At 36.1% G+C, this 27,861-nt stretch overlaps 2 protein-coding genes across 10 annotated transcripts in view; one reads left to right on the forward strand and one right to left on the reverse strand.

Moving 5' to 3' along the window:
- LOC127841674 (uncharacterized) overlaps positions 1-27,861 on the reverse strand; it is a 103,405-nt gene that overhangs the window by 38,524 nt on the left and 37,020 nt on the right. The window lies entirely within an intron of this gene.
- On the forward strand, positions 287-27,754 carry LOC127841672 (uncharacterized). Of its 9 annotated transcripts, XR_008031199.1 has the most exons (13): positions 287-504; positions 11,613-11,717; positions 12,258-12,383; positions 12,806-12,912; positions 16,472-16,577; positions 17,103-17,228; positions 19,030-19,155; positions 20,344-20,469; positions 21,427-21,552; positions 22,277-22,327; positions 22,583-22,637; positions 24,319-24,414; positions 25,016-25,065. XR_008031199.1 is itself a non-coding variant. In XM_052370706.1 (12 exons), exons 3-12 carry the CDS (start codon positions 12,323-12,325, stop codon positions 25,183-25,185), a joined length of 1,170 nt encoding a protein of 389 aa, XP_052226666.1. In that variant the 5' UTR covers positions 287-504; positions 11,613-11,717; positions 12,258-12,322; the 3' UTR covers positions 25,186-27,754. The 9 variants fall into 9 exon arrangements, 8 of the variants coding, with proteins under 8 accessions (XP_052226666.1, XP_052226670.1, XP_052226669.1 ...); XM_052370706.1 differs by lacking the exon at positions 22,277-22,327 and having other exon boundaries at positions 22,512-22,637; positions 25,016-27,754; XM_052370707.1 differs by lacking the exons at positions 287-504; positions 22,277-22,327 and adding an exon at positions 10,960-11,027 and having other exon boundaries at positions 22,512-22,637; positions 25,016-27,754.

Consider the following 27,861-nt stretch of genomic DNA (forward strand, 5'->3'; position numbering starts at 1 on the left):
AAATCTGGAAACCAGTTACTGACCTATTTACCGAGTAGATTGGTTACCTCCCCTTATCTATCGTTACTCCCTATATAGAGAGGACCTCGGTGAATCGGTCAGCAACTGGTTTAGGTGAGTTACGAGCACACAGTTATTTTCAACAGTATTTTTTCTTTACATAAAAGAAATAAATAATGACATCGTGTTTTTATGTAATAATAAATAACAGTTAATAACTCGTCATTTAGTAGATTTTCTCCTTACTTTAATCGATCATTATTTACTGCAATTCTTACAAGAAATAAACAGGACAGTCGTTTCGCGCTAGTTTTTATACGTTCAGTTGTTTACATTTTTTCTTACACAAAAGAATGTTTCTTTCAGTGTTTCTAGTGTGTTAAATTTAATAATACTCTAACACTTTGTTCTACAGTGATGTATGTTCCAGCTGGTAACAGTGAATTTATGAAGAAAATAAGAAAATAAGGACTTTGGTCGCCCAGGAAGAAAGTGGTTTTAAAGGTGAAAATATGTGATTATTTACTCTTTTTGAAAGATTTCATTACAACTGGTTCATGTATCACTGAAGTATATGCTATTTTAATTATGCATATAGCTCCAAACTTAATATAGAATGCTTTTATAAGGAATTATTCTTTAACATTACCCCACCCACTTTGACCATTTCAGGAAGTGATATGTCCTTAAGCCTTGGGCTAGTTCTGGGTACCATAACTTAGGATTTTCGCATTTTATTAATTTTGACTGGCGCGACTTTAAAGTTATGGATCAAACCCATAAGGAAAGTCAACCAGAAATTCCCGTAAAGTTGACAGTTAACAAAGACCGGTCCAAAACAGCTTTTAAAAGCAGTTATTGGCCCAAATCAACCACATTATCAGAAAGATCCACATTTTTCACATTTAACTGATATATTCTTTCACAAAATACTATCTTAAACATTTAAAACTTATTCTCTGCTCAACATATCGAGAAAAACAGTGATGCAACAGACATTTTCCAAATGTGAATCCAGAGCTCCAGATAAGGATTTGTGAAATTAGTAACGGTACTGCCACTGACAGAAAGAAAAGGAGTAACGCTTAAAATCAATTAGTACCTGTACTACCATATCCAAAAATACAGGTAGTACTGTACTACCCGTGTTCTTGAATATTGAAGGGTGTATAACTGACTTTACAGAAACATTTGCAGCAATTATAATAAATATATGTAGCTTCTTAAACAGTTACTGTATAAGGTTTTCCATTCTGAATTATGATGCAAATACAACTACACATTAAAACTCATGACTAATACTATTTCTTCATTTTTCTTGACAAGAAAACACAAGCCACCTAGTAAGCTAAGTAAATGAACACTTATTTCACTGTCTCCTCCGTTTCCCATCGTGTTTTCTAACGTTTAAAGCCACCGATGCAATCAAATCGTTTAATATTGGAGCGACAATGTCTTTTTCTGGGTTTACAGATTTAATGTCAGGATGATTAGACGACACCGTATGTAGTCATTATATGACAACAAAGTGTTGTTTTGAACTCCTTTCGGTTAAACCAGCATTACATTGCGCGCAGACATATTGTTTTTGACGGATTTATAAGTTACAGGAAATCACGCGACAGAATAGGCATTAATATATGAACCAAGTCTACAACTTTTCGGAAATTTAAATTAACGAAAAGCGCCGTTAGGTTAGAGACCAACAAATAAGCCTCGCAGACGTATTGGTACGGCCAGATTGTTTTCGTAAATGCGTAAAACAGATATTAATGTCGTAATTGTACGTCCAGTTTATAAAAATAAATGCGTAACTCTTCATGAAAAAGGCGTATTTCCGGCTGTTCGGCCTTTATCTGGAGCTCTGGTGAATCTCCCGAGATTTCACGGTCATATGACGTTATTTCTATTTTTAGTAATATACCATGTGCTCAAGTGTTTTCAAATTCAGATAGACATTTCCCGGTATTTTGAATTATTCTTGCTTGTTTTGTTAAAGCGGGTATATACGATTTTGTCAAATATTTATGAATTTATATAAAATGTTTAAAAAAACTTATTATATATATATTTCAATATAAATTTAAAAAAAAAGTTAAGAAGAACATGTGTCGAAAAATGCGAACTAAGCCAGATATTTAATCCTGAAATTGAAAACGGCTGTACAGCCGAATTCACCAGCATGTATACCAGACATGTAGGACGATGTGAATCTAAACTTAGTTTAACGGTTCATTTGAATTCCTGCAACAATATCTATTCATACTACACACGAACACTAACTCCGATCCTAATACAAAGACGAATGCTTCGGTTATTTTAGGAAAATATGTACGTCACAATCTGCTCTGGGCGCTTATTGTCTTTGCTGCATTTTATGAAATTCGGCTTTAATGTATAATTTGTCTTACCTATTTTGTGTTATTGTCACATATTTTATCAGTATATTACAATTAAACACATATAAAAAAACGTAAATACCCGCTTTAACAAATTGTAGTGTAAATTCAAACTCAAAAGTAAAATATTTAAAATTACCTGATTCACTTTGAAATCAGTACTTTAATCCACCAGACATAAGTTGTTATTCACAAATAATAAATATCAGAAAACGAATGTAATGTTTACCATTTCAGAAAAAATTACAAGGTCGATCTAAACGTATCCAAATGAAAACTCGTCAAGTGACAAAGCGACAATGGCGTCAAAATTGTGAATTTCAGGCTGATGATAGTTATTTTCATCTATTGTAAGATGCATTTGAAACATTTGTACCTTAAAATATGCCTCCATGCAGTAATTTATATTCATTCACCAATATATGTAGAAAGTATCCAAGAAAATGAATTGTCTTTGATTTATAGCATGACATAAATATGTTACGACTCTGGTTGACTTTTGATATGGGGTCAGCTTCAGCGTACAGGTCTGTCAATACTATATAAACTGTACGCTTTTCTTTAGCAAGCCTTGGGCAAGATCGGAGTGAATCAGATGTGATGTTTTCACTCCCTAAATCAGACATGGCTAAAGTTCGTTGCATGTCGGACATTGCCAACAAAAAAATTAAAGATGCCAACTGTGAAATCCATTATCATCTGACTTACTGTCCGGTAATTTATAAAGTGTTAAACCTCTGTTGTTTTCACAAAAAGCCAGTTACCAGTTCCTGTTATTAGCTCGGCATTTTCGGAGAAAACCCGAGGTATTGTCATAGCCAGCTTGTCGTGTCGTCTGCCATCCGCCGTCCACGTCGTACTAAAACCTTAACATTTTGTTAAGGTTTTGAACATTGGCTCTAAAATCAAATTGCTTCCACCTACAACTTTGAAACTTCATATGTAGATGCACCTTGATGAGTTCTACACGCCACTCATTTTTGGGTCACTAGGTCAAAGGTCAAGGTCACTGTGACCTTTAAAAAAGATATAATCTGACAACCTTTCATTTATTCAAAACTTCACCCGTAGCCAAGCGTGGCACCGGTTATGCGGTGCTCTTGTTTTGGATTCCTTGCCATATGTAAACAAGTGAGTTTTTAATACCAACATTGTGTGTTGCTCAAAAAATATTTTTTGAAAATGACGCGATGTGTTAAACAATCTTACATTTTCGGTGAAATTTGGTATAAGTACTACCCATGAGTGCCTTTGACAAATTAAAATAACAACTGCTCAGTCAGATTGAACGCATTCCCCACCACCAGTCTGAAAATAAGAACATAAATTTCAATCTTCATGGTGTGAAGAGCGCCCCAATGTTTGTCACAAACTTGTGATACCTCATTGCACTGGAGTAGTTCTGTAGTCTATAAAGCGATGAAAAATGTTCAATTTTGTGGTTGTCATCATATTGAAAATGTAATAGTTAAGTTTAAATATAACCAGAAAAGATCTTGGACAAATGCACAGATGTCCTTAAATATTTCATTCAGAAACATCTATGTTACAAAAAAATGTATGCCCTCTATAACGATATTAATTAAGTCTTAGTTGACGGTGTTAAAGTTAATATTTAAGCCCTAGTATTCTGTTACTTTAAAGAGGTTTACATGCCAACCCATACATGCTATTCTAGTGTTCCCGATCACAAAAACGAAAACTCGCGATTAAATCATGCAGCTGGATATTTAAGTTATAAATGTTAAAGAAAATGGTGAATGTAAAAAAACAACACGTTTTACTATAAGTGTATGAATATTCCATACTTAAAAAAAACACACGGAACCTACTTCAGTGTACAGGTACCTACTTCTGAATGTTATCGACATAAATGCCACATGGGGGTAATAGAATATTCGATTTCTGCGAATTTTAACAATTTTATGGGTTAAAAAATTAATTTCCCCACATGGTAATTGTGCATGTTGCAACAAACCACGTGCAGTAATTAAGTATAGATGTTCAACTCAGTACATGTAGTATTTTAGAATAATAAAATATATCAGAATTAATGCACAATGTGACATACGGTGTAATGGGAAAGTATTGATCCATTATTTAAAAAAGTACGTCGCTCTATGACTTACACATCGCAGAGCATGTATTTGAAAAGAGCAAAAAAGCACCAGACTCCGTTGTTTGACAAATACATTCGTAAAAAATATTGGTGAGAGGAGCTTGGGTGGGGGGGGGGGGAGTGAGGGTATGGCAACACCCTCCTTGCAAGGACCTGGGCCTCGTAAGGAAAGGCTCTCACATTGTATATTGTTAGTGTCAATGCATGAAAATAAATAAAAATCAAATGAACAAACATTAAATGAAGCACTGAATTTGAGGCGAAAAATACTTTATTTAAATGCGGTTTGATTGATTATTAAATAAGATTCTTGTGGATACTAATACATTTATGATAATAATTATATTCTTCATTCTTTCTTTGTTTGTTACACACACAAATAAACTTCTACACTCATATTTCCAGAAAATTATCAGAGTTATGTGGGTTATCATCTTAACGCTGAAATTTGGCTTCTGCTTTTTTTTCTTAACACTAACCTAGTACATGTTTTACAAAGTGAGCTTTAGTGGATGGTGAGATTATAATGATCTGAGATTCTTAGGTCGGAAAGCATACAAGTTGAAAATTTTGAATATTTGTCACACAGGTTTAAAATTATATCCCTGTTAAGACAAATGCCTGTTAAGTCTATGCTGTACTGATTATAGTCAGGTCTTGAAAACATAATTGCATAGGAATAAGAAGAGTTTACGTTTTTAGACATGTTTCTTAGATGTGCCATATAGAGCTGTGATGGCTCTCTTGTTTTTGTTAGATATGTTGTTAAAACAAACCTGGCTCATCAAAGTGCAAAACAAATTTTCAAAGGGTCTGTTACACGAATTAACTTAGAAAACAGCTTTCTAAGTAATTGTTTTTAATACTGATATTGATATTTGGGTGTTTCTTTACTAGCAGATGATGATGGGGTTGGTTCTAGAAATGAGCCAATCATTATTTCCTGAAAACAATTCTTCAAGCTCTCCTGGTTCCAAAATGAGCCCAAAGGCCAAAGCTTCAGTGGTCTGTCTGAATATTATATTAAAAGAGGTCATAGATCATGAAATTTTGCCCGATGAGCTGGCTTTGCAGACCTTTAAGACATTTCTGGTCTTTCTTCCATGTATTTCATTCATATATTTTTTATTACCTTTACAATAGACTATGGATACCTCTGTCTGTATGTATTCAGTTGAGTCCATAGCATTCTACTGTGTGTGTGTGTGCCTGGTACCTCACAGTGTATTAGCATGTCAAGATGTCAATCCTTATCAACTTAAAGTTTTACAATTTTTGTGAATTTGGTGGGTTTAAACCCTTATTAGGCGGTAAAACCAGTCGGTGTCCTCTGAGAAGGTGGTTACTTCAGTTATGCCTTATGAATGATCCTTTTGTGAACTTCTTGATTTAAAAAAACGGTTTGCAGGAGCAGAACTCAATTAATAAACGATACAATTCAGTAACATGGCAGATAAAGAATTGAGTGATTCTAGAAATGACCCATCCAAATTGATCCAATATGCTGAAAAGAACTCTTCATTCAAACTCTCCTGGTTCCAAAAGAGCACCAGAGGTCAAAGTCTTAGAGGGGCGTCTGATTATTGACGATGCTGGAACAGCAGCGTCCAAGGTTTGATAACCAGTAAATTTGCTCGTTGATTTTCATTGATAACATTTTCCTAGCAGAGTTGTCGTTCGTGTTGATAAAGGTAAATATCAATAGAACAGCATATCCTGAGGAAACAGATTCAATAAGTGTATCAGAACATTAATTTCAAATAAGTATTTTTACATCCATTTTATTTTTATGGACCAATGAAACAACTATATATTTTTCTCTATTTTGTTTGATATTTGTTCTCGATTTAGTAAATAAATTGCGAATAAAAACATGTAAAATTAACTTTTTACGTCATCACAAAACTCAAGAATGCGAACGATTTCAAACCGCAAATTGTAAACGCTGCACTGCTATGATATATATAGATAAAACAATTTTTTTTTTGCGTAATTGTCCGTCCCGCTAGCGCAGTGGTAAAGACGTTCGCTTTTTCACCTTTACGACACCGGTTCGATTCCCGCTGCCGGCGCAATGTTATATTTTGTATGTTTTATGGTCACCGTTGTTTTTTTTACAGAAAATCTCATCCCCCCCCCCCCCCCCCCCCCCCCCCCCCGCAGCATTTGACCATATAAAAAATTAAAAAGTATTTCAGTACAAAACAAATAGCTGGAAATTGCAGCTATCATTCAAAATTCGTCACAACTGTCGTCAATCTAATCTTATTAGGTAAGAGTGCTGGACACACTCCGAGTCCCAACATTATGCAGCCTCAGCGCGGAGGTAACTCATTACCTTGGAAAAACACAAATACACACACTGGGTGCAGCCTAGGCGCGTATAGACTCAAACAAGGCAACAAACAATCATTTAAAATTTACATATTGAATACGATATTCTAACAGAAATTACACAACCACCTAAGTGTACATACCATGTTTGATATTTCGTTTGATTGTTAGATTTCAGCATATACATGTATAAGGTGATTTCGCTATTTGTTAACTTATCAATATGTTCGTGGGCGAACTCGGATAGTCAAGTGCTCATACGATTGAGCTCACATGGTCCGGCTATGTGCTCATACCTACTTTCGAGAATCATCATGAATGTATTGCCATACTTAATGAACAAGAATGTGACCCGCCTCCCAGTTTCGCTCAATGGGTCAAGTTACCCACGAGTACTACTTCCCCGTACCCCTAAACTTTTTTTTGTACCAAAAATGTTTCGTACGCAAATTTTTTTTGTACCAAATTTTTTTTCGTACCCAAAATTTTAGTACCCAAATTTTTTATCGTACCCAAATGTTCGTATCAACATACACAATTGTGGTGATATAGATAAACTTAAATTGATGTTTTATATCCATCCTCTTCAAAAGCATCGTCACACCAGTACTGCCAGTACTTTGATTATAATAAGTTAGATCAACAACCATGATAATTTGGCCTGATGAGCTGGCTTTGCTGACCTTTAAGACATTTCTGGTCATTATTTGCTCCATGTCTTTTACTGATATTCTTGTTACCTTTACGGTAGACTATGGATACCTTTGTCTGTATGTAATCAGTTGAGTACATAGTATTACTCTGCATGTGTGTTTGCCTTGTACCTCACAGCGTATTAACATTTCCAGATGTCAATCCTTAAAAATTGCATAAATATTCCAGTTTTTTTTTTTAGTTTAAACCTATTTATTTTAGCTCGATTGCATAGAAAGTAATTCCTACTTATTTGAAATGCTCTCGAGTCCGTTTCCTGGGCCTAGAACCAGTACTTGGTGTCTATATGGGAGATCGAAAGAACGCTCCCACAGCGTCCCAAATATTCCAGTAGTGTGTTTGTTAGTTTAAACCTATTTAATTTAGCTTGATGGCATAGAAAGCCACAGGCTTATTGAAACGCTCTTGAGTCCGTTTCCTGGGCCTAGAACCAGTACTTGGTGTCTTTGGGGAAAATCTAAAGAACACTCCCATTGTTTGGATCGAACTTGTGACCTCCCTGTTGATAGGCAGACACCATATCCATTACACCATGGTGACCTAGTATGTATTTCTTTTGACCTTGCAGTCAAGGATATCCCATGAAAGTGCAACCAATTATTTCTAATGGGGTCCTTTGGTTTTTGCTGAAGAGACAGCAAGCAGAAGAGACAGTATTGGGATACAAGGGATCCGGTTGCGATACCATAGCTCTTTGCGAATAGATCCCTTGGTTCTTTTACGTGCTCAGTGTATAGCACCAATTATAACACGCGAGAATTACCTGGGTTTCATACCAGTACATCTCTAGTTGGCTGGGAAACACTTGAAGCATTTCTAAAATTTCCAGTGCCCCGGCCGGGAATTGAACTGGGGACCTCTGGAATGGTAGACCAGAGTGTTACCACTCGACCACCGCACCACCTTAGTGTGTTTGTTAATCAGGGTCTCTGCTGTGGGTTTGAGTCCCACTGAAAACAGAAAATCATGTACAAACGTTCTTTGCTTACTTAAGATGGTAGTGATATAGCACAACTGGCGAAAGACGTCGGACCGCGGACAATACGACAATAGGTATATGTAAGATAATACAGACTGTTTTCCGTTTATTTTACTTTGATAGTTTTTTAAACTTTTAAATAAAATGGATTTAAACGGCTATTTTTGCTGGTAATGTAACAAACTCCAAGCGCGAATCTTAAAATCACTGCTTCCGCATAGAAGAAAGTTGGAAGTGAGTTAAGTCGAGGTATAACACAAACATTAATAGGAAATAAGCGCTAATCACTTTCATTCTGATATGGCTGGAAATTGAACAGAATTTACAAATTTAACAAAAGTAACAAACAGGCATACAACAGCGAAAAATACCTGTTTCCGTACGGACATCACCATCTTGATTGTCACTATAAAGGAGGAACTAGTGTTGAATATTGCTGTATAAAATTACTTGTAATGTGTAAACAAAATCTAAACCAGGTTTTTTTTTAAGAATGTGCGTATACATATTTCAAATATGTACAGATTCTTTCGTGTCTAGCCAGTTGACTTTTATTTGATCATTTACATTGTATTTCGATTCAACACTCTGTCATTGATTTGCGTGTGATGCAGCTAAGAACTGCACAGAAAAAGGCATTCATTATTTTTTATCTAATTGATACAGCTTTTGATCTTTCATCAACACCAACCACAATCTTTTTAGCTCGACTATTATGTATGAAATATATATAGTGGAACTATCCTACTCACCCCGGCGTCGGCGTCACGTTCGCGTGAGTGTGCAAATGTTAAACTTTGCGTACCACCCCAAATATTTTCTATGTCCCTTGTTATATTGCTTTAATAATTTGCATACTTCTTTACCAACATGACAACACCCTATTAACAAGAGCAGACATCTGTATCAAGCATTTTGTAAGAATAATGGCCCTTTTTTCACCTAGAATATGCAAATATTGATATATCTATGTTAAAGTTTGCGTACCACCTCAAATATTTTCAATGTCCCTTGACATATTGCTTTCATATTTTGCAAACTTCTTTATCAATCGTTTAGGTTTCGAAAAATGCTCATAACATATATGTCGCTTCAGATAGCAACTTGATATTTGGCATGCATGTGTTTCTTATGGAGCTGCACATTTTAAGTGATGAAAGGTCAAGGTCATCCTTCAAGGTCAAAGCTCAAATATATGGCTTCAAAGCGGCGCAGAAGGGGGCATTGTGTTTCTGGCCAACACATCTCTTGTTGATTCATATACTTGTTACCTTTACAATAGACTATGGATACCTCTGTCTGTATGTGATCAGTTGAGTCCATAGAATTATACTGTGTGTGTGTGTGTGTGTTTCTAGTACCTCACAGCGTTTCAAAATGTCCAGATATCAATCCTTTCAGTTAAAGATTTCAATACCTCTATCTGTATGTAATGTGCTTCTAGTGTGTGTTTGTGTGCCTTGTACCTCACAATTTCTTAACAGTAAATGTGTCTGGTACCTCACAGCGTTTTAATATTTCTGAATATCATTCCACATACATCGCATATACATGTACATTACAGCAGTGTGTTTGTTAACAAGGGGTTCTTTCTGCTTTGGGTTTGAGTCCCACTGAATACAGAAAATCATGTAAATGTAGGGGTATATGCTTACTTAAGATGGTAGTGATACAGCACTACCAGTATTCCCAGAAACAGAGGTAATGTAAATGGTGTGTATGTATATCTGTGAAATGAAGTGCAAGAGCTAAAGCACATTAAAAGCCAAATACAAATAATTTGTCACAGTTGACAGAGAGTGCTTTATTTCATACAGATAATGATGATGATGATGATGATGATGATGAGTTCGAAGAAGCTGGCTTTGAACCTTCCAGTTCTAAAAATGCCGAAAAGGACTCATCTACAGGCACATCTTGTTTCAAGAACAGACTAGAAAGTGCAAGTTTAAGGGATACGGCTGGTTTTATAATAAATGATCAGCTCTTTTGCGGGTTTTGTGGAGATTTGTTTGTGATTCCTTATCAGCTTACTTAAAAAATTACATTTTGGTGAATACCTCTATCTGTATTTAGTGTGTTTCTAGTGTGTGTGTGCCTCGTACCTCACAATGTGTGAACAGTTAATGTTATATTACACCTTTGGATTGCATTACTGAACTTTTTGATTACAATGATTAAATGCTGTGCGTTTTTATCCTTATTATGTCGTACAACCTGTTGGTGGTCTCTGAAAAGGTAGTTACTTCAGTTATGACTTATGAACAATAATTTTGTGAACTGCTTAAAAAAACATGTTTATCTGTTTGGAGGTGCAAAATCCAATTGATTCAATATACAATACATTGACATGAGATGTTTCTTTTCTGGAAAATGTTGACGGGCATTATTCTAGCAATGAGCCATCATTCCAGTATGCTGAAAACATCCCCTCAAGCTCTCCTGGTCCTAAAAATGAGCACCAAAGGCCAAAGTGTCAGAGGTGGGTCTGATTATAATATTAAATAAGGTCAAAGATCACGACAATTTGGCCTGATGAGCTGGCTTTGCAAACATTCAAGACTTTTCTGGTCATTATTTGCTCCATGTTTGTAAGTCATATATTTGTTTCCTTTACGATAGACTATGGATACCTCTGTATGTATGTGTTCAGTTAAGTACATAGCACTCTACTGTGTGTGTGTGTGTGTGTTTCTAGTACCTCACAGCGTTTCAAAATTTCCAGATATCAATCCTTTCAGTTAAATATTTCAATACCTCTATCCGTATGTAATGTGCTTCTAGTGTGTGTTTGTGTGCCTTGTACCTCACAATGTCTTAACAGTAAATGCTATATTACAACTTTGAATTGCATTACTGCTTTTTTGGACCACAATAAGTTAATGCGGTGGGTATGAACCCAACTTAAGCCTTAAAACCAGTCTTGGCCTCTGAGGTTGTTAATTCAGTTATTACTTATTTATGATAATTTTTATTAACTGCATGCTTTAAAAAAAACGTTTGCAGGAGCAAAACCCAATTAATTACAGAAAAAATACATTAACAAGGGATGTTTCTTTTTTTGCAGATAATGATTGAACTGATTCTAAAAATGAGCCATCCAGTATTGGTGAAATCGTCTCCTTCAAGCATTCCTGGTTTCAAAATCAGCATCAAGGCCAAAGAGTCAGAGGTGAGTCTGATTATTATAATAAATGAGATCAAAGATCACGATAATTTGGCCTGATGAGCTGGCTTTTCAGACCTTTAAGACATTTCGGGTCATTATTTCCTCCATGTCTTTGATTTATATTTGTGTTTTTTTTTACAATAGACTATGGATACCTCTGTCTGTATGTGTTCAGTTGAGTACATAGCATTCTACTGCGTGTGTGTGTGTGTGTGCCTGGTACCTCACAGCGTTTCAAAATTTCCATATGTCAATTCTTATGCATTGCATATACATTACAGCAGTGTGTTTGTTAACCAGGGTCTCTGGCTGCTGTGGGTTTGAGTCCCACTGAATACAGAAAATAATGTAAAAATCTAGGGGTGTCTGCTTACTTGAGATGGTAGTGATAATCACTACCGGTATTCCCAGAAACAGAGGTTTTGTAAATACATGTAAGATGTTTTGTTTATCAGTGAAATGCAGTGCAAGCGGTAAAAACTTTATGATAGGCAAATACAAATACTTTGTCACAGTTGACAATGAGTGCTTTATTTCATACAGATAATGATGATGATGATGATGACGAAGAAGCTGGCTTTGAACCTTCGAGTTCTGACGGTGCGGAAATGGACTTGGCTACAGGCACATCTTGTTTCAAGAACAGACAAGAAAGGGCAAGCTTAAAGGGTAAGGCTGGTATAATAATAAATGACCAGCTCTCTTTTGGTTGTTGTGCAGATTTGTTTGTGATCCCTTACCAACTTACTTAAAGAATTACATTTGGTTAATATCTCTATCTGTATGTACTATGCTTCTAGTGTTTATGTGACTCGAACCTCACAATGTCTGTACCGTAAATGTTATATTAAACCTTGGATTGTATTAATGCACTTTTTTACCACAATAACTAAATCCTGTGGGTTTCAACCCTTATTAGGTTGTACAACCAGTTGGTGGCCTCTGAAAAGGTTGGTTAGTTCAGTTATGACTTATGAATGATATTTTTATGAATTGCTTGTTTAAAAAAAATTTAAAAAACAGTTTGGAGGTGCAAAATCCAATTGATTCAAGATAAAATTCATTTACATGGGATGTTTCTTTTCTGGCAGATGACGATGGGAGTGTTTCTAGAAATGAGCCATCCAGTTGTGCTGAAAACAACTCCTCTTCAAGCTCTCCTGGTTCCAAAATGAGCACCAATAGCAAAAGTACAGAGGTGGGTCTGAATTTAATATTTAATGAGGTCAAAGATCACGATAATTTGGCCTGATGAGCTGGCTTTGCAGACCTTCAAGACATTTCTGGTCATTATTTCCTCCATGTCTTTGATTCATATTTGTGTTACCTTTACAATAGACTATGGATACCTCTGTCTGTATGCATTCAGTTGAGTAAATAGCATTCTACTGCGTGTGTGTGTTGCTGGTACCTCACAGCGTTTCAAAATTTCCAGATATCAATCCTTTCAGTTAAAGATTTCAGTGAATACCTCTATCCGTATGTAATGTGCTTCTAATGTGTGTTTGTGTGCCTTGTACCTCACAATGTCTTTACAGTAAATGTTATATTACACCTTTTGATTGCATTACTGCATTTTTGGACCACAATAAGTGAATGCGGTGGGTATGAACCCAACTTAAGCCTTAAAACCAGTATTGGCCTCTGAGGAGGTTGTTAATTCAGTTATTACTTATTTATGATAATGTTTATGTACTGCATGCTTTAAAAATCAAAGCGCTGAAGGCACTGAAGATGTTCGCTATTGCATAATTTAACACGCAATTCATTTTTGAAAATCAATCGCAAGTTTGAAATGAACACACGCCATTCAACTTTATAAAGTGTGTGTCATAGCGCACGGGTCGAGTTTTGTGTGCCCTTTTTATCATCCTTATTATTTCATAGAAATAACTAAGACAAAATAAAAACAACATGCTTTTTGGAAGTTCTGACAGCATAGAAAGTATGATGAAAATGGTAATGATAACTTAATATAAAGAAAATTTGCAGTCACCATATTAAAGGAATATTTTTTTCTTATATCAAATGACTATCTCACCAAGAATATAAATTCATAATGAAAGTTCCGTGTACAAAACTTTTGATTTTTGACACCATATACAAATTCAAAATATACAACAATCTTCGTATCTTGTATATGGAGGAATAAAAGTATATAAACATTGCTGTTTATGCTTTACTTATTACCCGAGCAGTTCACACTGTGTCAACAACGCTAACATAAACATAGGTATAGAGCACTCATGCGCTTTTAGGCGTAGCTGTTTCAGTTTTCATCTTAGTGACTTTTACATAACGCCAACAGACACGCATGAATATTTTCGAATATTTAATAAGCTGATTCGAGTTACAACCTCTGAATTTTTGCTACATCACTGCGTATGTGCTCAATTCAAAGGATGTAGCACTGTTCAGTGTAAGGAATTCCGGACTACTCTCTGTATGCTCAAACGACACAAATTGTGGCCCTGTTACAATTACGCGTTACAATCCATCTCGCAGAATTTCACTTTCGCCTCCAAGATGAGAAAACAATCATTAGCGAAATAGTATAGTGTCACGATAAGAGAAAATCGTTTAATTATCATATCACAATGTTTGCCGTACTTGGTCAGCACGTCTGGAAATCATTCCTTAATGTGTGGATAGGCTGCCATTATAAACAAGTTTGCTATTTTCAATTCAATTTTGTATCAAAAAGCATTGTTCTTAAATGTGGCATTTTCAATTCGCAATGAGATTTGTAATGACCCTCGTCATGTGAAAATGGGTCTTATTCCATATGCGCCCATCATATAAATAGCCCACTCAGCTATCACTCCTTCTGGTAAGGAGAAACATAACATATTGAGTGATTTTAAAGCGAACAGCATCGCCTATGGCCTGACTGCGCAAAAGCACATGTTGGGTTTAACAAACGCTTGCCAAAACGCATAAGACCCATTTTCGCATGACGGCGCTATTGACGTGTGATTTAAATGTGTCGAAAGAAAACTGCGTTTAAATCAAATATAAACATACGATATATTTCGATAGTGAAGAAAGATACTCATAACAAGGCATATGAGGACACATATGAAGTGCTCTCCCGTAGTATTTTTTTTATTTTACTCACACTAATGTGTGGTTTGACAATGCTAACACACATTTCATGCGGTGAATATGCAGCTTACAAGTGAAAAACACAACACAATAGTTAAACTTTTGTTTAATTGTATTTAATTATTTAGAAAAGTAAATTGCTAACTTTATTTCAAAGTCAGCGTATACGCCGACTACATTTTTAAAAGACATTTATTGTTATAAATATATTTAATATAATATATTAGGTTGTTTTCGGTTTTAGCGATTAAAAAGCATTTTCGAGGTTGCCTATAGTATGCCTGTTGTAATTCATGAACTCATATCCAACTTTCTATGTATTGAGAACTGTGAATATAAACAAGCTTAACCTTCTACTAACCTTCTGCTATTGCATTCGTATTATTATTATAAATTGTTTGTTATATTCGGGTTTAGCAATTATGAAACTTTTTGTGTCTATCGTATCGCTGAAGTTATTGTTGACCTATAGATAATATGGGTCTTTGATATAAATAAGCGTCAACTTTTTCCCGAATCTCTCATTTTACGACCTGTACTACGTCATTGAGTTGTATGCGAGAGCGTAACCTATTGCGTTGTTATAACCCGTAAACTTTCCTTTGTTTATCGACAGACGCATCTATTAATAGCCTCATATATCATGAATGCCAAAACAACCGTGAAAAAGAACCACGTGACCAAATAGGACGCAAAACGCAAATACCATGCGACTACGACTTTTATTATGTAAGAAAGCTCCGCAATTCCTTTGAAGTCGTAGCCTTGTGATTGCTATTACTTAAATAATTGACCTCTAACTGAAGTAAGCAAAGGAAACGCAGCACCTAATTAACCCATTCCTTCTATGTGCGAAGGCAGATTGAATTTTACTAATGTATGGTTTGCCTATTATAACACACATTATAATGCGGTAAATATGCGACTAACAAGTAAAAAACACTATAATTAAACTTGTGTTTTGAATTAAGTTATTTAGAAAACAAAATTCCAAACCTTATTTCAAAACAGCAAGACTACATTTTTTAGAGAATATTATTGTTATATTTAAATGTTTTTTTTAACAGTTTCAGCGATAATGAAACATTTTTTTATGTTGTCTATCGTATCCCTGTAATAATTGTTGAACTCGTGGTCAACGTATTATTAATTGAGACCTGTGAATATAAACAAGCGTAACCTTATACTACTGCGTTATTCTCACACGGACTCCCCTTTGTTTATCGCCAGCCTCAGATTTATGAATGAGCTGAGCGAAAATACTACGTCACGCACACGCAGCAGAAAGTGGACTATTTTAATCATTCATAAACAATCTCCTCCGCGACACGTACAATACGATCATTGTTTATTGATTCTTTTCTATAAAACACCGTTCGAAAATATTGAATGTAACACGATATTAACATATTGTTGCTATTTGTGAATACACATAATTGGAGAACACAAACCTCTTGCATAAATTATACAACTCTTTCTTGCGCGGATACGCAACCGGGTATTGGGTTAATCATACCTAGTCGTATCGACCTGAATTTCACACTAAGCACTTTAGACGGGCGCTAAAGCGCCCATATAAAAACTGTTTTAAGAGCAAAACCTAATTTATGTCAGAAAAAATACATTAACAAGGGAAGTTTCTTTTTTTGCAGATAAAGAATGAACTGATTCTAAAAATGAGCCATCCAGTATTGGTGAAAACGTCTCCTTCAAGCATTCCTGGTTCCAAAATCAGCATCAAAGGCCAAAGCGTCAGAGGTGAGTCTGATTATTATAATAAATGAGATCATAGGCCATGATAATTTGGCCTGATGAGCTGGCTTTTCAGACCTTTAAGACATTTCTGGTCATTACTTCCTCCATGTCATTAATTCATATTTGTTTGTTTTTTACAATAGACTATGGATACCTCTGTCTGTATGCGTTCAGTTGAGTACATAGCATTCTACTGTTTGTGTGTGTGCCTGGTACCTCACAGCCTTTCAAAATTTCCACATGTCAATTCTTATACATCGCATATACATTACAGCAGTGTGTTTGTTAACCAGGCTCTCTTGCTGCTGTAGGTTTGAGTCCCACTGAATACAGAAAATTATGTAAAAATCTAGGGGTGTCTGCTTACTTAAGATGGTAGTAATATAGCACTACCTGTATTCCCAGAAACAGAGGTAACGTAAATAGAGTGTTGGTTAATCAATGAAATGCAGTGCAAGAGGTAAAAAAAATGAAAGGAAAATACAAATACTTTGTCACTGTTGACAGTGAGTGCTTTATTTCATACAGATAATGATGATGATGACGAAGAAGCTGGCATTGAACCTTCCAGTTCTAACTGCAGAAATGGACTCAGCTACAAGCACATCTTGTTTCAAAAACAGACAAGAAAGGGCAAGCTTAAGGATAAGGCTGGTATGATAATAAATGACCAGCTCTCTTTTGGTTGTTGTGGATATTTATTTGTGATCCCTTAACAATGTACTTAAATAATTACATTTTGGTGATTACCTTTTTCTGTCTGTACTAAGTTTCTAGTGTGTGTGTGTCTCGTACCTCACAATGTCTTTACAGTTAATGCTACATTGAACCTTTGGAATGCATCAATGTACTTTTTTACCACAACTAAATGCTGTGGGTTTGAACCCTTCTGAGTGTGTTCAAGCAGTTGTTGGCCTCTGAAGAGACTGTAAGTAAGGATATGACCTATGAATTATCATTTTGTGAATTGCTTGATAAAAAAAAGAAAACTGTTTCGATGAGTAAAACCCAATTAATGAAAGATAAAATATTTTATTCATAACAACCACCAAAAGCTAAAGCGTCAGAGGTGGGTCTTGTTATTATAATACATGTGCTCATAGACCTTGATAATATGGCCTTATGAGCTGACTTGGCAGACCATCAAGACATTTTTGGTCATTAATAACCTGTCGTTGTTTCATTTTTATGCCCCCCTACGAAGAAGAGGGGGTATATTGCTTTGCACATGTCGGTCGGCCTGTCGATCGGTCCGTCCACCAGGTGGTTTCCGGATGATAACTCAAAAACGCTTGGGGCTAGGATCATGAAACTTCATAGGTACATTGATCATGACTTGCAGATGACCCCTATTGATTTTAAGGTCACTAGGTCAAAGGTCAAGGTCACGGTGACCCGAAATAGTAAAATGGTTTCCGGATGATAAGTCAAGAACGCATACGCCTAGGATCATGAAACTTCATGGGTAGATTGATCATGACTCGCAGATGACCCCTATTGATTTTGAGGTCACTAGGTCAAAGGTCAAGGTCACAGTGACCCGAAATAGTAAAATGGTTTCCGGATGATAACTCAAGAACGCATACGCCTAGGATCATGAAACTTATTTGGTAGATTGATCATGACTCGCAGATGACCCATATTGATTTTGAGGTCACTAGGTCAAAGGTCAAGGTCACGGTGACCCAAAATAGTAAAATGGTTTTTGGATGATAACTCAAGAACGCATATGCCTAGGATCATGAAACTTCATAGGTAGATTGATCATGACTCGCAGATGACCCCTATTGATTTTGAGGTCACAAGGTTGAAGGTCAAGGTCACGGTGACCCGAAATAGTAAAATGATTTTTGGATGATAACTCAAGAACGCTTTTGCCTAGGATCATGACACTTCATAGGTACATTGATCGTGACTCGCAGATGACCACTATTGATTTTCAGATCACTAGGTCAAAGGTCAAGGTCACAGTGACAAAAATCGTATTCACACAATGGCTGCCACTACAACGGACAGCCCGTATGGGGGGCATGCATGTTTTACAAACAGCCCTTGTTTTCCTTTACAATAGACTATTGATACCTCTGTTTGTATGTGTTCAGTGGAGTAAATAGCATTTTACTGTGTGTGTGTACCTTGTACCTCACAGTGTTTTAACATTTCCAATTATCAATCCTTATACCTTGCATATACCTGAGAGCATTACGTTTCTTAACCAGGGTGTCTGGCTGCTGTGGGTTCAATTCCCACTGAATACAAGAAATCATGTAAAAATGTAGGGTATATGCTTACTGAGATGGTAGTGATACAGCACTTCTGGTATTCCCAGAAACAGCGGTAATGTCAATAGCTTGTCTGTATATCAGTGGAATGCAATGCAAGAGGTAAAGACAAGATAAAGTGCCAAAATTGAATGCTTGTCAAAAGTGATGGGAGAATGCTTTATTTAATACAGGTAATGAAGGTGATGGTGACGAAGAAGCTTGCTCTGAACCTTTAAGTTCTAACGCACTGTTAGAAAAAAGGACACATCTTCACGCACATCTGGTTACAAGTACAGAGAAGAAAGGGCATGTAAGGGGTAAGGCTTTTATTGTATCAAATGATCAGCTCTCATTGGATTGTTGTGGAGATTTGTTTGTCACCACTACCAACTTACATAAAGTGTACATTTTGGTTAATACCTCTTTATGTATGTTCTGTGTTTCTAGTGCATGTGTGTGTGTGCCTTGTACCTCACAATGTCTGTTCAGTAAATTGTATATTACATCTTTGAACTGCACTTTGACAGCAATAAGGAAATGCTGTGGGTTTGAACCCTTCTGAGTGTGTTTAACCAGTTGTTGGCCTCTGAAGAGATGGTTAGTTAGGATATATATTATGAATGATAATTTTGTGAACTGCTTGATTAAAAAAATGAAAACTGTTTCGATGTGCAAAACCCAATTAATGAAAGATAAAATGCATTATTCATAACAACCACCAAAGGCGTGTCGGAGATGGGTCTGATTATTATTATACGTGTGCTCATAAACCTTGATAATTTGGCCTTATGAGCTGACTTGGTCTTCAAGACATTTTTAGCTCTGCTGTTTTCGAAGAAAACCCGAGGTATTGTCATAGCCAGCTCGTCCGCATCGAGTTAAAACCTTAACTCTAAAATCAAAGTGCTCAACCTTCAACTTTGAAATTTCATATGTAACTCCACATGAATGAGTTCTACACGCCACACCCATTTTGGGTCACTAGATCAAAGGTCAAGGTCACTGTGACGTCAAAACAAAAATTAAAACCGAGCCGAGCATTGGCACCCGCTATGTGATGCTCTTGTTGGTCATAATAACCACCATGTTGTTGTTTCATATTTTTATTTCCTTTACAAAGGACTATGGATACCTATGTCTGTATGTGTTCAGTTGAGTAAATAGCATTATACTGTGTGTGTGTGCCTTGTACCTCACAGCGTTTTAACATTTTCAGATATCAATCCTTATACCTAGCATATACCTTAGAGCATTGTGTTCGTTAATCAAGGTGTCTGACTGCTGTGGGTTTGATTCCCACTGAATACAGTAAATCATGTAAAAATGTAGAACATATGTTTACTTAAGATGGTAGTGATATAGCACTTCTGGTATTCCCAGAAACAGCGGTAATTCAATAGCGTGTCTGTATATCAGTGGAATGCAATGCATGAGGTAAAGACAACATAAAATGTCAAAATTAAATGCTTGTTACAAGTGACGGGAGAATGCTTTATTTAATACAGGTAATGAAGGTGGTGGTGACGAAGAAGCTTGCTCTGAACCTGTAAGTTCCAACGCACTGTTAGAAAAGGACACATCTTCACGCACATCTGGTGTCAAGTACAGAGAAGAAAGGGCGAGCGTAAGGGGTAAGGCTGGTTTTGTATTAAATGATCAGCTCTCATTGAATTGTTGTGGAGATTTGTTTGTCACCACTACAAACTTACTTAAAGTTGACATTTTGGTGGATAACTCTATATGTATGTACTGGGTTTCTAGTGTGTTTGTTTGTTTATGCCTTGTACCTCACAATGTATGTTCAGTAAATTGTATATTACACCTTTCGACTGCACGTTTTAACAACAATAACTAAATGCTGTGGGTTTGAACCCTTCTGAGTGTGTTCAACCAGTTGTTGGCTTCTGAAGAGATGGTACATGTAACTTCGGGAGTGACCTATGAATGATAATTTTGTGAACTCCTTGATTAAAAAAAAGAAAACTGTTTCGATGAGCAAAACCCAATAAATGAAAGATAATATACATTATTCATAACAACCACCAAAGGCTAAAGCGTCTGAGGTGGGTCTGATTATTATAATACGTGTCCTCATGGACCTTGATAATTTGGCCTTAACGCTGGGTTTTGCAGACCTTCAAGACATTTTTGGTCATTAGTTCCTCCATATCGTTGATTCATATTTTTTTATCTTTACAATAGACTATGGATACCTCTGTCTGTATGTGTTCAGTTGAGTAAATAGCATTCTACTGTGTGTGTGTGTGCCTTGTACCTCACAGCGTTTTAACATTTCCAGATATCAATCCTTATACCTTGCATATACCTTAAAGCATTGTGTTTGTTAACCAAGGTGTCTGGCTGCTGTGGGTTCGATTCCCACTGAAAAGAGTAAATCATGTAAAAATGTAGGGTATATGCTTACTGAGATGGTAGTGATACAGCACTTCTGATATTCCCAGAAACAGTGGTTATGTCAAGAGCTTGTCTGTATATCAATGAAATGTAATGCAAGAGCTAAAAACAACATAAAATACCAAAATTAAATGGGTGTCACAAGTGACGGGAGAATGCTTTATTTAATACAGGTAATGAAGGTGGTGGTGACGAAGAAGCTTGCTCTGAACCTTTAAGTTCCAATGCACTGTTAGAAAAGGACACATCTTCACGCACATCTGGTTACAAGTACAGAGAAGAAAGGGCGAGCGTAAGGGGTAAGGCTGGTATTGTATTAAATGATAAGCTCTCATTGGATTGTTGTGGAGATTTGTTTGTCACCACTACCAACTTACTTTAAGTGTACATTTTGGTGGATACCTCTATATGTGTGTACTGGGTTTCTAGTGTGTTTTTTTGTTTATGCCTTGTACCTCACAATGTCTGTTCAGTAAATTCTATATTACACCTTTCGATAGCACGTTTTGACAACAATAACTAAATGCTGTGGGTTTGAACCCTTCTGAGTGTGTTCAACCAGTTGTTGGCTTCTGAAGAGATGGTACATGTAAGTTAGGGAGTGACCTATGAATGATAATGTTGTGAACTGCTTGATTAAAAAAAAAGAAAACTGTTTCGATGAGCAAAACGCAATAAATGAAAGATAATATACATTATTCATAACAACCACCAAAGGCTAAAGCGTCTGAGGTGGGTCTGATTATTATAATACGTGTGCTCATGGACCTTGATAATTTGGCCTTAAGCGCTAGGTTTGCAGAACTTCAAGACATTTTTGGTCATTAGTACCTCCATATCGTTGATTCATATTTTTTTTATCTTTACAATAGGCTATGGATACCTCTGTCTGTATGTGTTCAGTTGAGTAAATAGCATTCTACTGTGTTTGTGTGTGCCTTGTACCTCACAGCGTTTTAACATTTCCAGATATCAATCCTTATACCTTGCATATACCTTAAAGCATTGTGTTTGTTAACCAAGGTGTCTGGCTGCTGTGGGTTCGATTCCCACTGAAAAGAGTAAATCATGTAAAAATGTAGGGTATATGCTTACTGAGATGGTAGTGATACAGCACTTCTGATATTTCCAGAAACAGTGGTTATGTCAATAGCTTGTCTTTATATCAATGGAATGCAATGCAAGAGGTAAAGACAACATAAAATGCCAAAATTAAATGGGTGTCACAAGTGACGGGAGAATGCTTTATTTAATACAGGTAATGAAGGTGGTGGTGACGAAGAAGCTTGCTCTGAACCTTTAAGTTCCAATGCACTGTTAGAAAAGGACAAATCTTCACGCACATCTGGTTACAAGTACAGAGAAGAAAGGGCGAGCGTAAGGGGTAAGGCTGGTATTGTATTAAATGATCAGCTCTCATTGGATTGTTGTGGAGATTTGTCACCACTACCAACTTACATAAAGAGTGCATTTGGGTGGATACCTCTTTATTAATGTACTGTGTTTCTAGTGCGTGTGTGTGTGCCTCGTACCTCACAATGTCTGTTCAGTAAATTGTATATTACACTTTTCGACTGCACGTTTTGACAACCAAAACTAAAAAAGAGGCCCATGAGGGCCTGAATCGCTCTACTGCTTTAAACACTGTCACTGTGACCTTGACCTTTGACCTAGCAACCTAAAAATCAATAGGGGTCATCAGCAAGTCATAATCAATGTACCTATGAAGTTTCATGATCCTAGGCCTAAGCATTCTTGAGTTAACATCTGGAAACCATTTTACTATTTCGAGTCACTGTGACCTTGACCTTTGACCCAGTGACCTGAAAATCAATAGGGTTCGAGGCCTCATTAATATAAAGACACTGAGCAAGTTTGAAAAGAATGGGATGAAAACTGTGGACGTTATCGGATAAACAAGATTTTACTATTTCAAGTCACTGTGACCTTGACCTTTGACCCAGTTATTTGAAAATCAATAGGGTTTGAGTCCTCATTAATATAAAGACACTGAGCAAGTTTAAAAAGAATCGGATGAAAACTGTGGACTTTATCGGATGAACAAGTTTTTACTGTTTCGAGTCACTGTTACCTTGACCTTTGACCCAGTGACCTGAAAATCAATAGGGTTCGATTCCTTATTAATATAAAGACACTGAGTAAGTTTCAAAAGAATCCGATAAAAACTGTGGACCTTTTTGGATAAACAAGTTTTTACTGTTTCGAGTCACTGTGACCTTGACCTTTTACCCAGTGACCTGAAAATCAATAAGGTTTGAGTCCTCATTAATATAAAGACACTGAGTAAGTTTGAAAATAATCGCATGAAAACTGGACTTTATCGGATAAACAAGACAACGTCTAACACACACAGACACCATGCCATCCCATAAGCTCTTCTGCCTTTGGCAGTAGAGCTAAACAATCAAAATGCTTCTACCTACAACTTTGAAACTTCATATGTAGCTGCACATTGATGAGTTCCACACTCCACGCCCATTTTTTGGTCACTAGACCAAATGTCAAGGTCACTGTGACCTCAATTTTTTTTTTAACTGCACCCGCAGCCGAGCATTGGCGTCCGGTATGCGGTGCTCTTGTCTCAGGACCTTTAGTTAGACCCAAAGGTGAAGGTAAGGGTTGGCGATCTTAATTTCCTATGATATAACTTGGTCATTGTTTCAACATAATGGCCAATTTGGGAAGCATCCATTAGCACTACTGATATCCTTGTTGTCCCCTACAAGTGAAACCGGAGGGGACTTATGGTTTACGCTCCGTGTGTCAGTCTGTCTGTCCGTCACACTTTACTGGATCCTGAGATAACTTTAAAAGTTCTTCATATTTTTCATGAAACTTGAAACATGGATAGAATGCAATATGGAGAGTATGCACGTCATTTCATTTGGTTCCTAGGTCAAGAATTCTGGTTGCTATGGCAACAAATTTATATAAAAAAAATCACTGACAATGGTGGAGTTTCACCGGTAGGGGACAATATTGCTTGGCAATCTCTTGTTATAAGATAGTGTAGGAAGATTATTTTTTAAATGAACCTCTTTCAGACCCTGAATCTTCTGACACAGACCATGATGTGCCAGTAAGACAACCACATGCAAAACCTGGGCCGTCCACAACTGTAACCATGTCGGGTCATCCCAGTAAGTAGGCTTTGTTTCAACAACAAAACGGTATTCCTGAAAGTCACAGTATAATGTTTTTGTTTAAAAATTCGTAATGAATGTACAATTAACACAGTAATTGAAATAAGCTCACTCTACTTTGACACAATTTAACTTTGCCAAGAAGCTTCATAGGTGTTCCTAGCTTATCTTTAAATCGTTACTTCAATCTTGCTCATAACTCAAAATCTGTAAGACATATCAAAATGAAACTTAATAAATGGATACATCTTAATGTGTGGACATTTATTACTAAGTAACTATTACTCAAAGTATCCGGTTATATTAAGCATAATTATTTTTTAGATGTCTTCAAGAGAATTGAGAAAATGTTCAAGTGATATCACTTCAGATCTTTTGTTTCAATAGAAAGTCACATTCTGAATAGTATATTGTGCAACTTTTCATTTGATTAATTACAAGCAGCATTTCAAATAAAAAGATCACCTAAAATCATGGTTCATCTTCTGGAACAGTTTTGAGATGAACTTTTTTATAACTTATTATATTTCTGAGATGCTTGTTGGTGGTCATCATGGAACAGAAGAGGCAATTGAATATGATTTTATTACTTTTTCAGAGAGGCTTCAGAAACTCGGTGAAGACCAGAGTCATCTTTTGAAGACGCTGTTCAAAACGAATATTGCGTTGAGGAAGGAGCTTAAGCGTGAAGACTGTGAAAGAGTAATGCAAAAATATGAAATTCTACACGGATTGTCATGGAAAAAAATTAAAAAACACGATTCATAACTGGATTACTGCTGAAAAGTGAAAACAAAAATGATTTTATAGCTTTTTAGCCCACCTGCGCACAATGTTCTCATGGTGAGCTTTTGTGATCGCTTTTTGCCCGTTGTCCATCTTGCGGCATCAACATTTGCCTTGTTAATATTCTAGAGGTCACATTAATTGTCCGATCTTCATGAAATTTTATTTGACGATTTGTCCCAATGATATCTTGGAAAAGATTACAAATGGTTTCGGTTGGTTGAAAAACAATAATTTACACGCCATATACTCCATACTTAAATCAATATTGTTATATGCAAAGCAGCAATGCTTAAAAGAAATAATACAAAATTGGGAGGGGGCATTACTCGTATGAAAACAAGATGGTGGTATTTGTTATAAACACGTGTAAAACAGTTGGATTTCTCTGGCCAAAGACAACTATTCATACGACCAACTTCTTAATTTTTGCATAGCTCGTCATATTGATTTCCATTCAGATTTACTTCAGAAAAAATCTATTTCATATCTCTGATGCCAGAGCTATACATATGTTTATAAGAAGAGTAAATCTGAGATCCGTTTTCATTTATGATATTTGAAATGGCATGTTTAGACGAAGATTCTCTACAATTTTCTACATAAATATATATATATATTTTTTGTAAAAATGGTTTCGGTTGGTTGAAAAACATTAATTTACACGCCATATACTCCATACTTAAATCAATATTGTTATATGCAAAGCAGCAATGCTTAAAAGAAATAATACAAAATTGGGAGGGGGCATTACTCGTATGAAAACAAGATGGTGGTATTTGTTATAAACACGTGTAAAACAGTTGGATTTTTTCTGGCTGAAGATAACTATTCATACGACCAAATTCTTAATTTTTGCAAAGCTCGTCAAATTGATTTCCATTGTAGAATTTACTTTAGTTCGGAGTTGCGAACCGAATTGACCATGTTTTTGTTAGCAAGTAACACTGTACAACAAGGTCTATTTTTTCTCCACTCTCAATAAACATGTTTTACTTACTCTGCAATAGTTTATGAGTTACTAAATTCCTTTGAAACATTGGACCATTTTCTTTATTAACAGATCATACTTGCACAATTGTTGTTATGTTTTCTTTATGGTTAAGGCATTGTGACATGTATATTAATTTGATTTTTATGCCCCCCGATAGAGGGCATATAGTGATCGGACCGTCCGTCTGTCTGTCTGTCTTTCCGTCACACTTTGCGTTTAGGTTTCGCATTTAGGTTTTAAAAAATGCTCATAACTTCTATGTCCCTTCAGATAGCAACTTGATATTTGGCATGCATGTGTATCTCGTGGAGCTGCACATTTTGAGTGGTAAAAGGTCAAGGTCATCCTTCAATGTCAATGGTCAAATATATCACTTCAAAGCGGCGCAGAAGGGGCATTGTGTTTACGACAAACACATCTCTTGTTTCCAGATGATATTGTCTGAACTTGACATTAGTTCTATGTGTGATGATTAAATCATTGTGTCATGTATGAAGATATTTTGCTTAAATGTTTTCATGTTGCGGTATTCACTCTTCTATATACTTTGTGTCAGAAGAAATTAAGTCTTTGATTTTTATAATATACAATTGTAATTAGATTTTTTCCTGATGATATTCTGAACTTGACATTTGTTCTAGGTGGGAGGGTTAAGGCATTGTTTCATGTATGAATATATTTTGCTTAAACGTTTTCATGTTGTGGTATTGACTCTTCTATATAATTTGTGTCTGAAGAAAGTAAGTGTTTGATTTTCATAATATACATCTATAATTTGATTTTTTATACGCCCGTTTTTCAAAACGGGACGTATTATAGTTTCACCCTTGGCGGGCGGGTGGACGCCACCGGTGGGTGGACGGGCGGTTTCCACAGCAGTTTCTGCTCTCTATTTCAAATAGTTTTCATCTGATCTTCACCAAACTTGGTCAGAAGTTGTATCTAGACAATATCTAGGTTAAGTTTGAATATGGGTCATGTCGAGTCAAAAACTAGGTCGCGGGGTCACTACGTGCATTTCAGGATTAAGTATGGTTTCCGCTCTCTAACTGAAGAAGTTTTCATCCGATCTTCACCAAATTTGGTCAGAAAGTGTATCTAGAAAATATTTAGGTCAAGTTCGAATATGGTTTATGCTGGGTCAAATACTAGGTCACGGGATAACCAAGTGCATTTCAAGGATTTAGCATGGTGTCCGCTCTCTTAATTGAAGTAGTTTTTTTTGTGTACATGATATTTAGGTTAAGTTCAAATATGGGTCATGCCGGGTCAAAAACTAGGTCATGAGGTCACTTAGTGCATTTCAAGCATTTAGCATGGTGTCTGCTCTCTAATTGAAGTAGTTTTGATCCGATCTTCACCAAATTTGGTCAGAAGTTGTGTCTAGATGATGTCCAAAACCTTCAAAAGGGCGTATCCTATGACAGGGCGTATCTTGTTTCCAGATGATATTGTCTGAACTTGACATTGTTCGAAGTGTAAATACATTTTGAAACTACTTTTTGTCATAAAAATGTTTGGGAGTATTTTTTGGAGGAATAAACTGTTTTAAATCGACGTTTCTTGTGGATTATATTTATAGATATTAATATCTTTAAACTAATATTCATGAGTTAGTCCGTACACACATTAGAATACGCATTAAAAAGCACAAAATACTGTCG

The sequence above is a fragment of the Dreissena polymorpha genome, chromosome 8, assembly GCF_020536995.1.
Source record: "Dreissena polymorpha isolate Duluth1 chromosome 8, UMN_Dpol_1.0, whole genome shotgun sequence".
Taxonomy (NCBI): Eukaryota; Metazoa; Mollusca; class Bivalvia; order Myida; family Dreissenidae; genus Dreissena; species Dreissena polymorpha.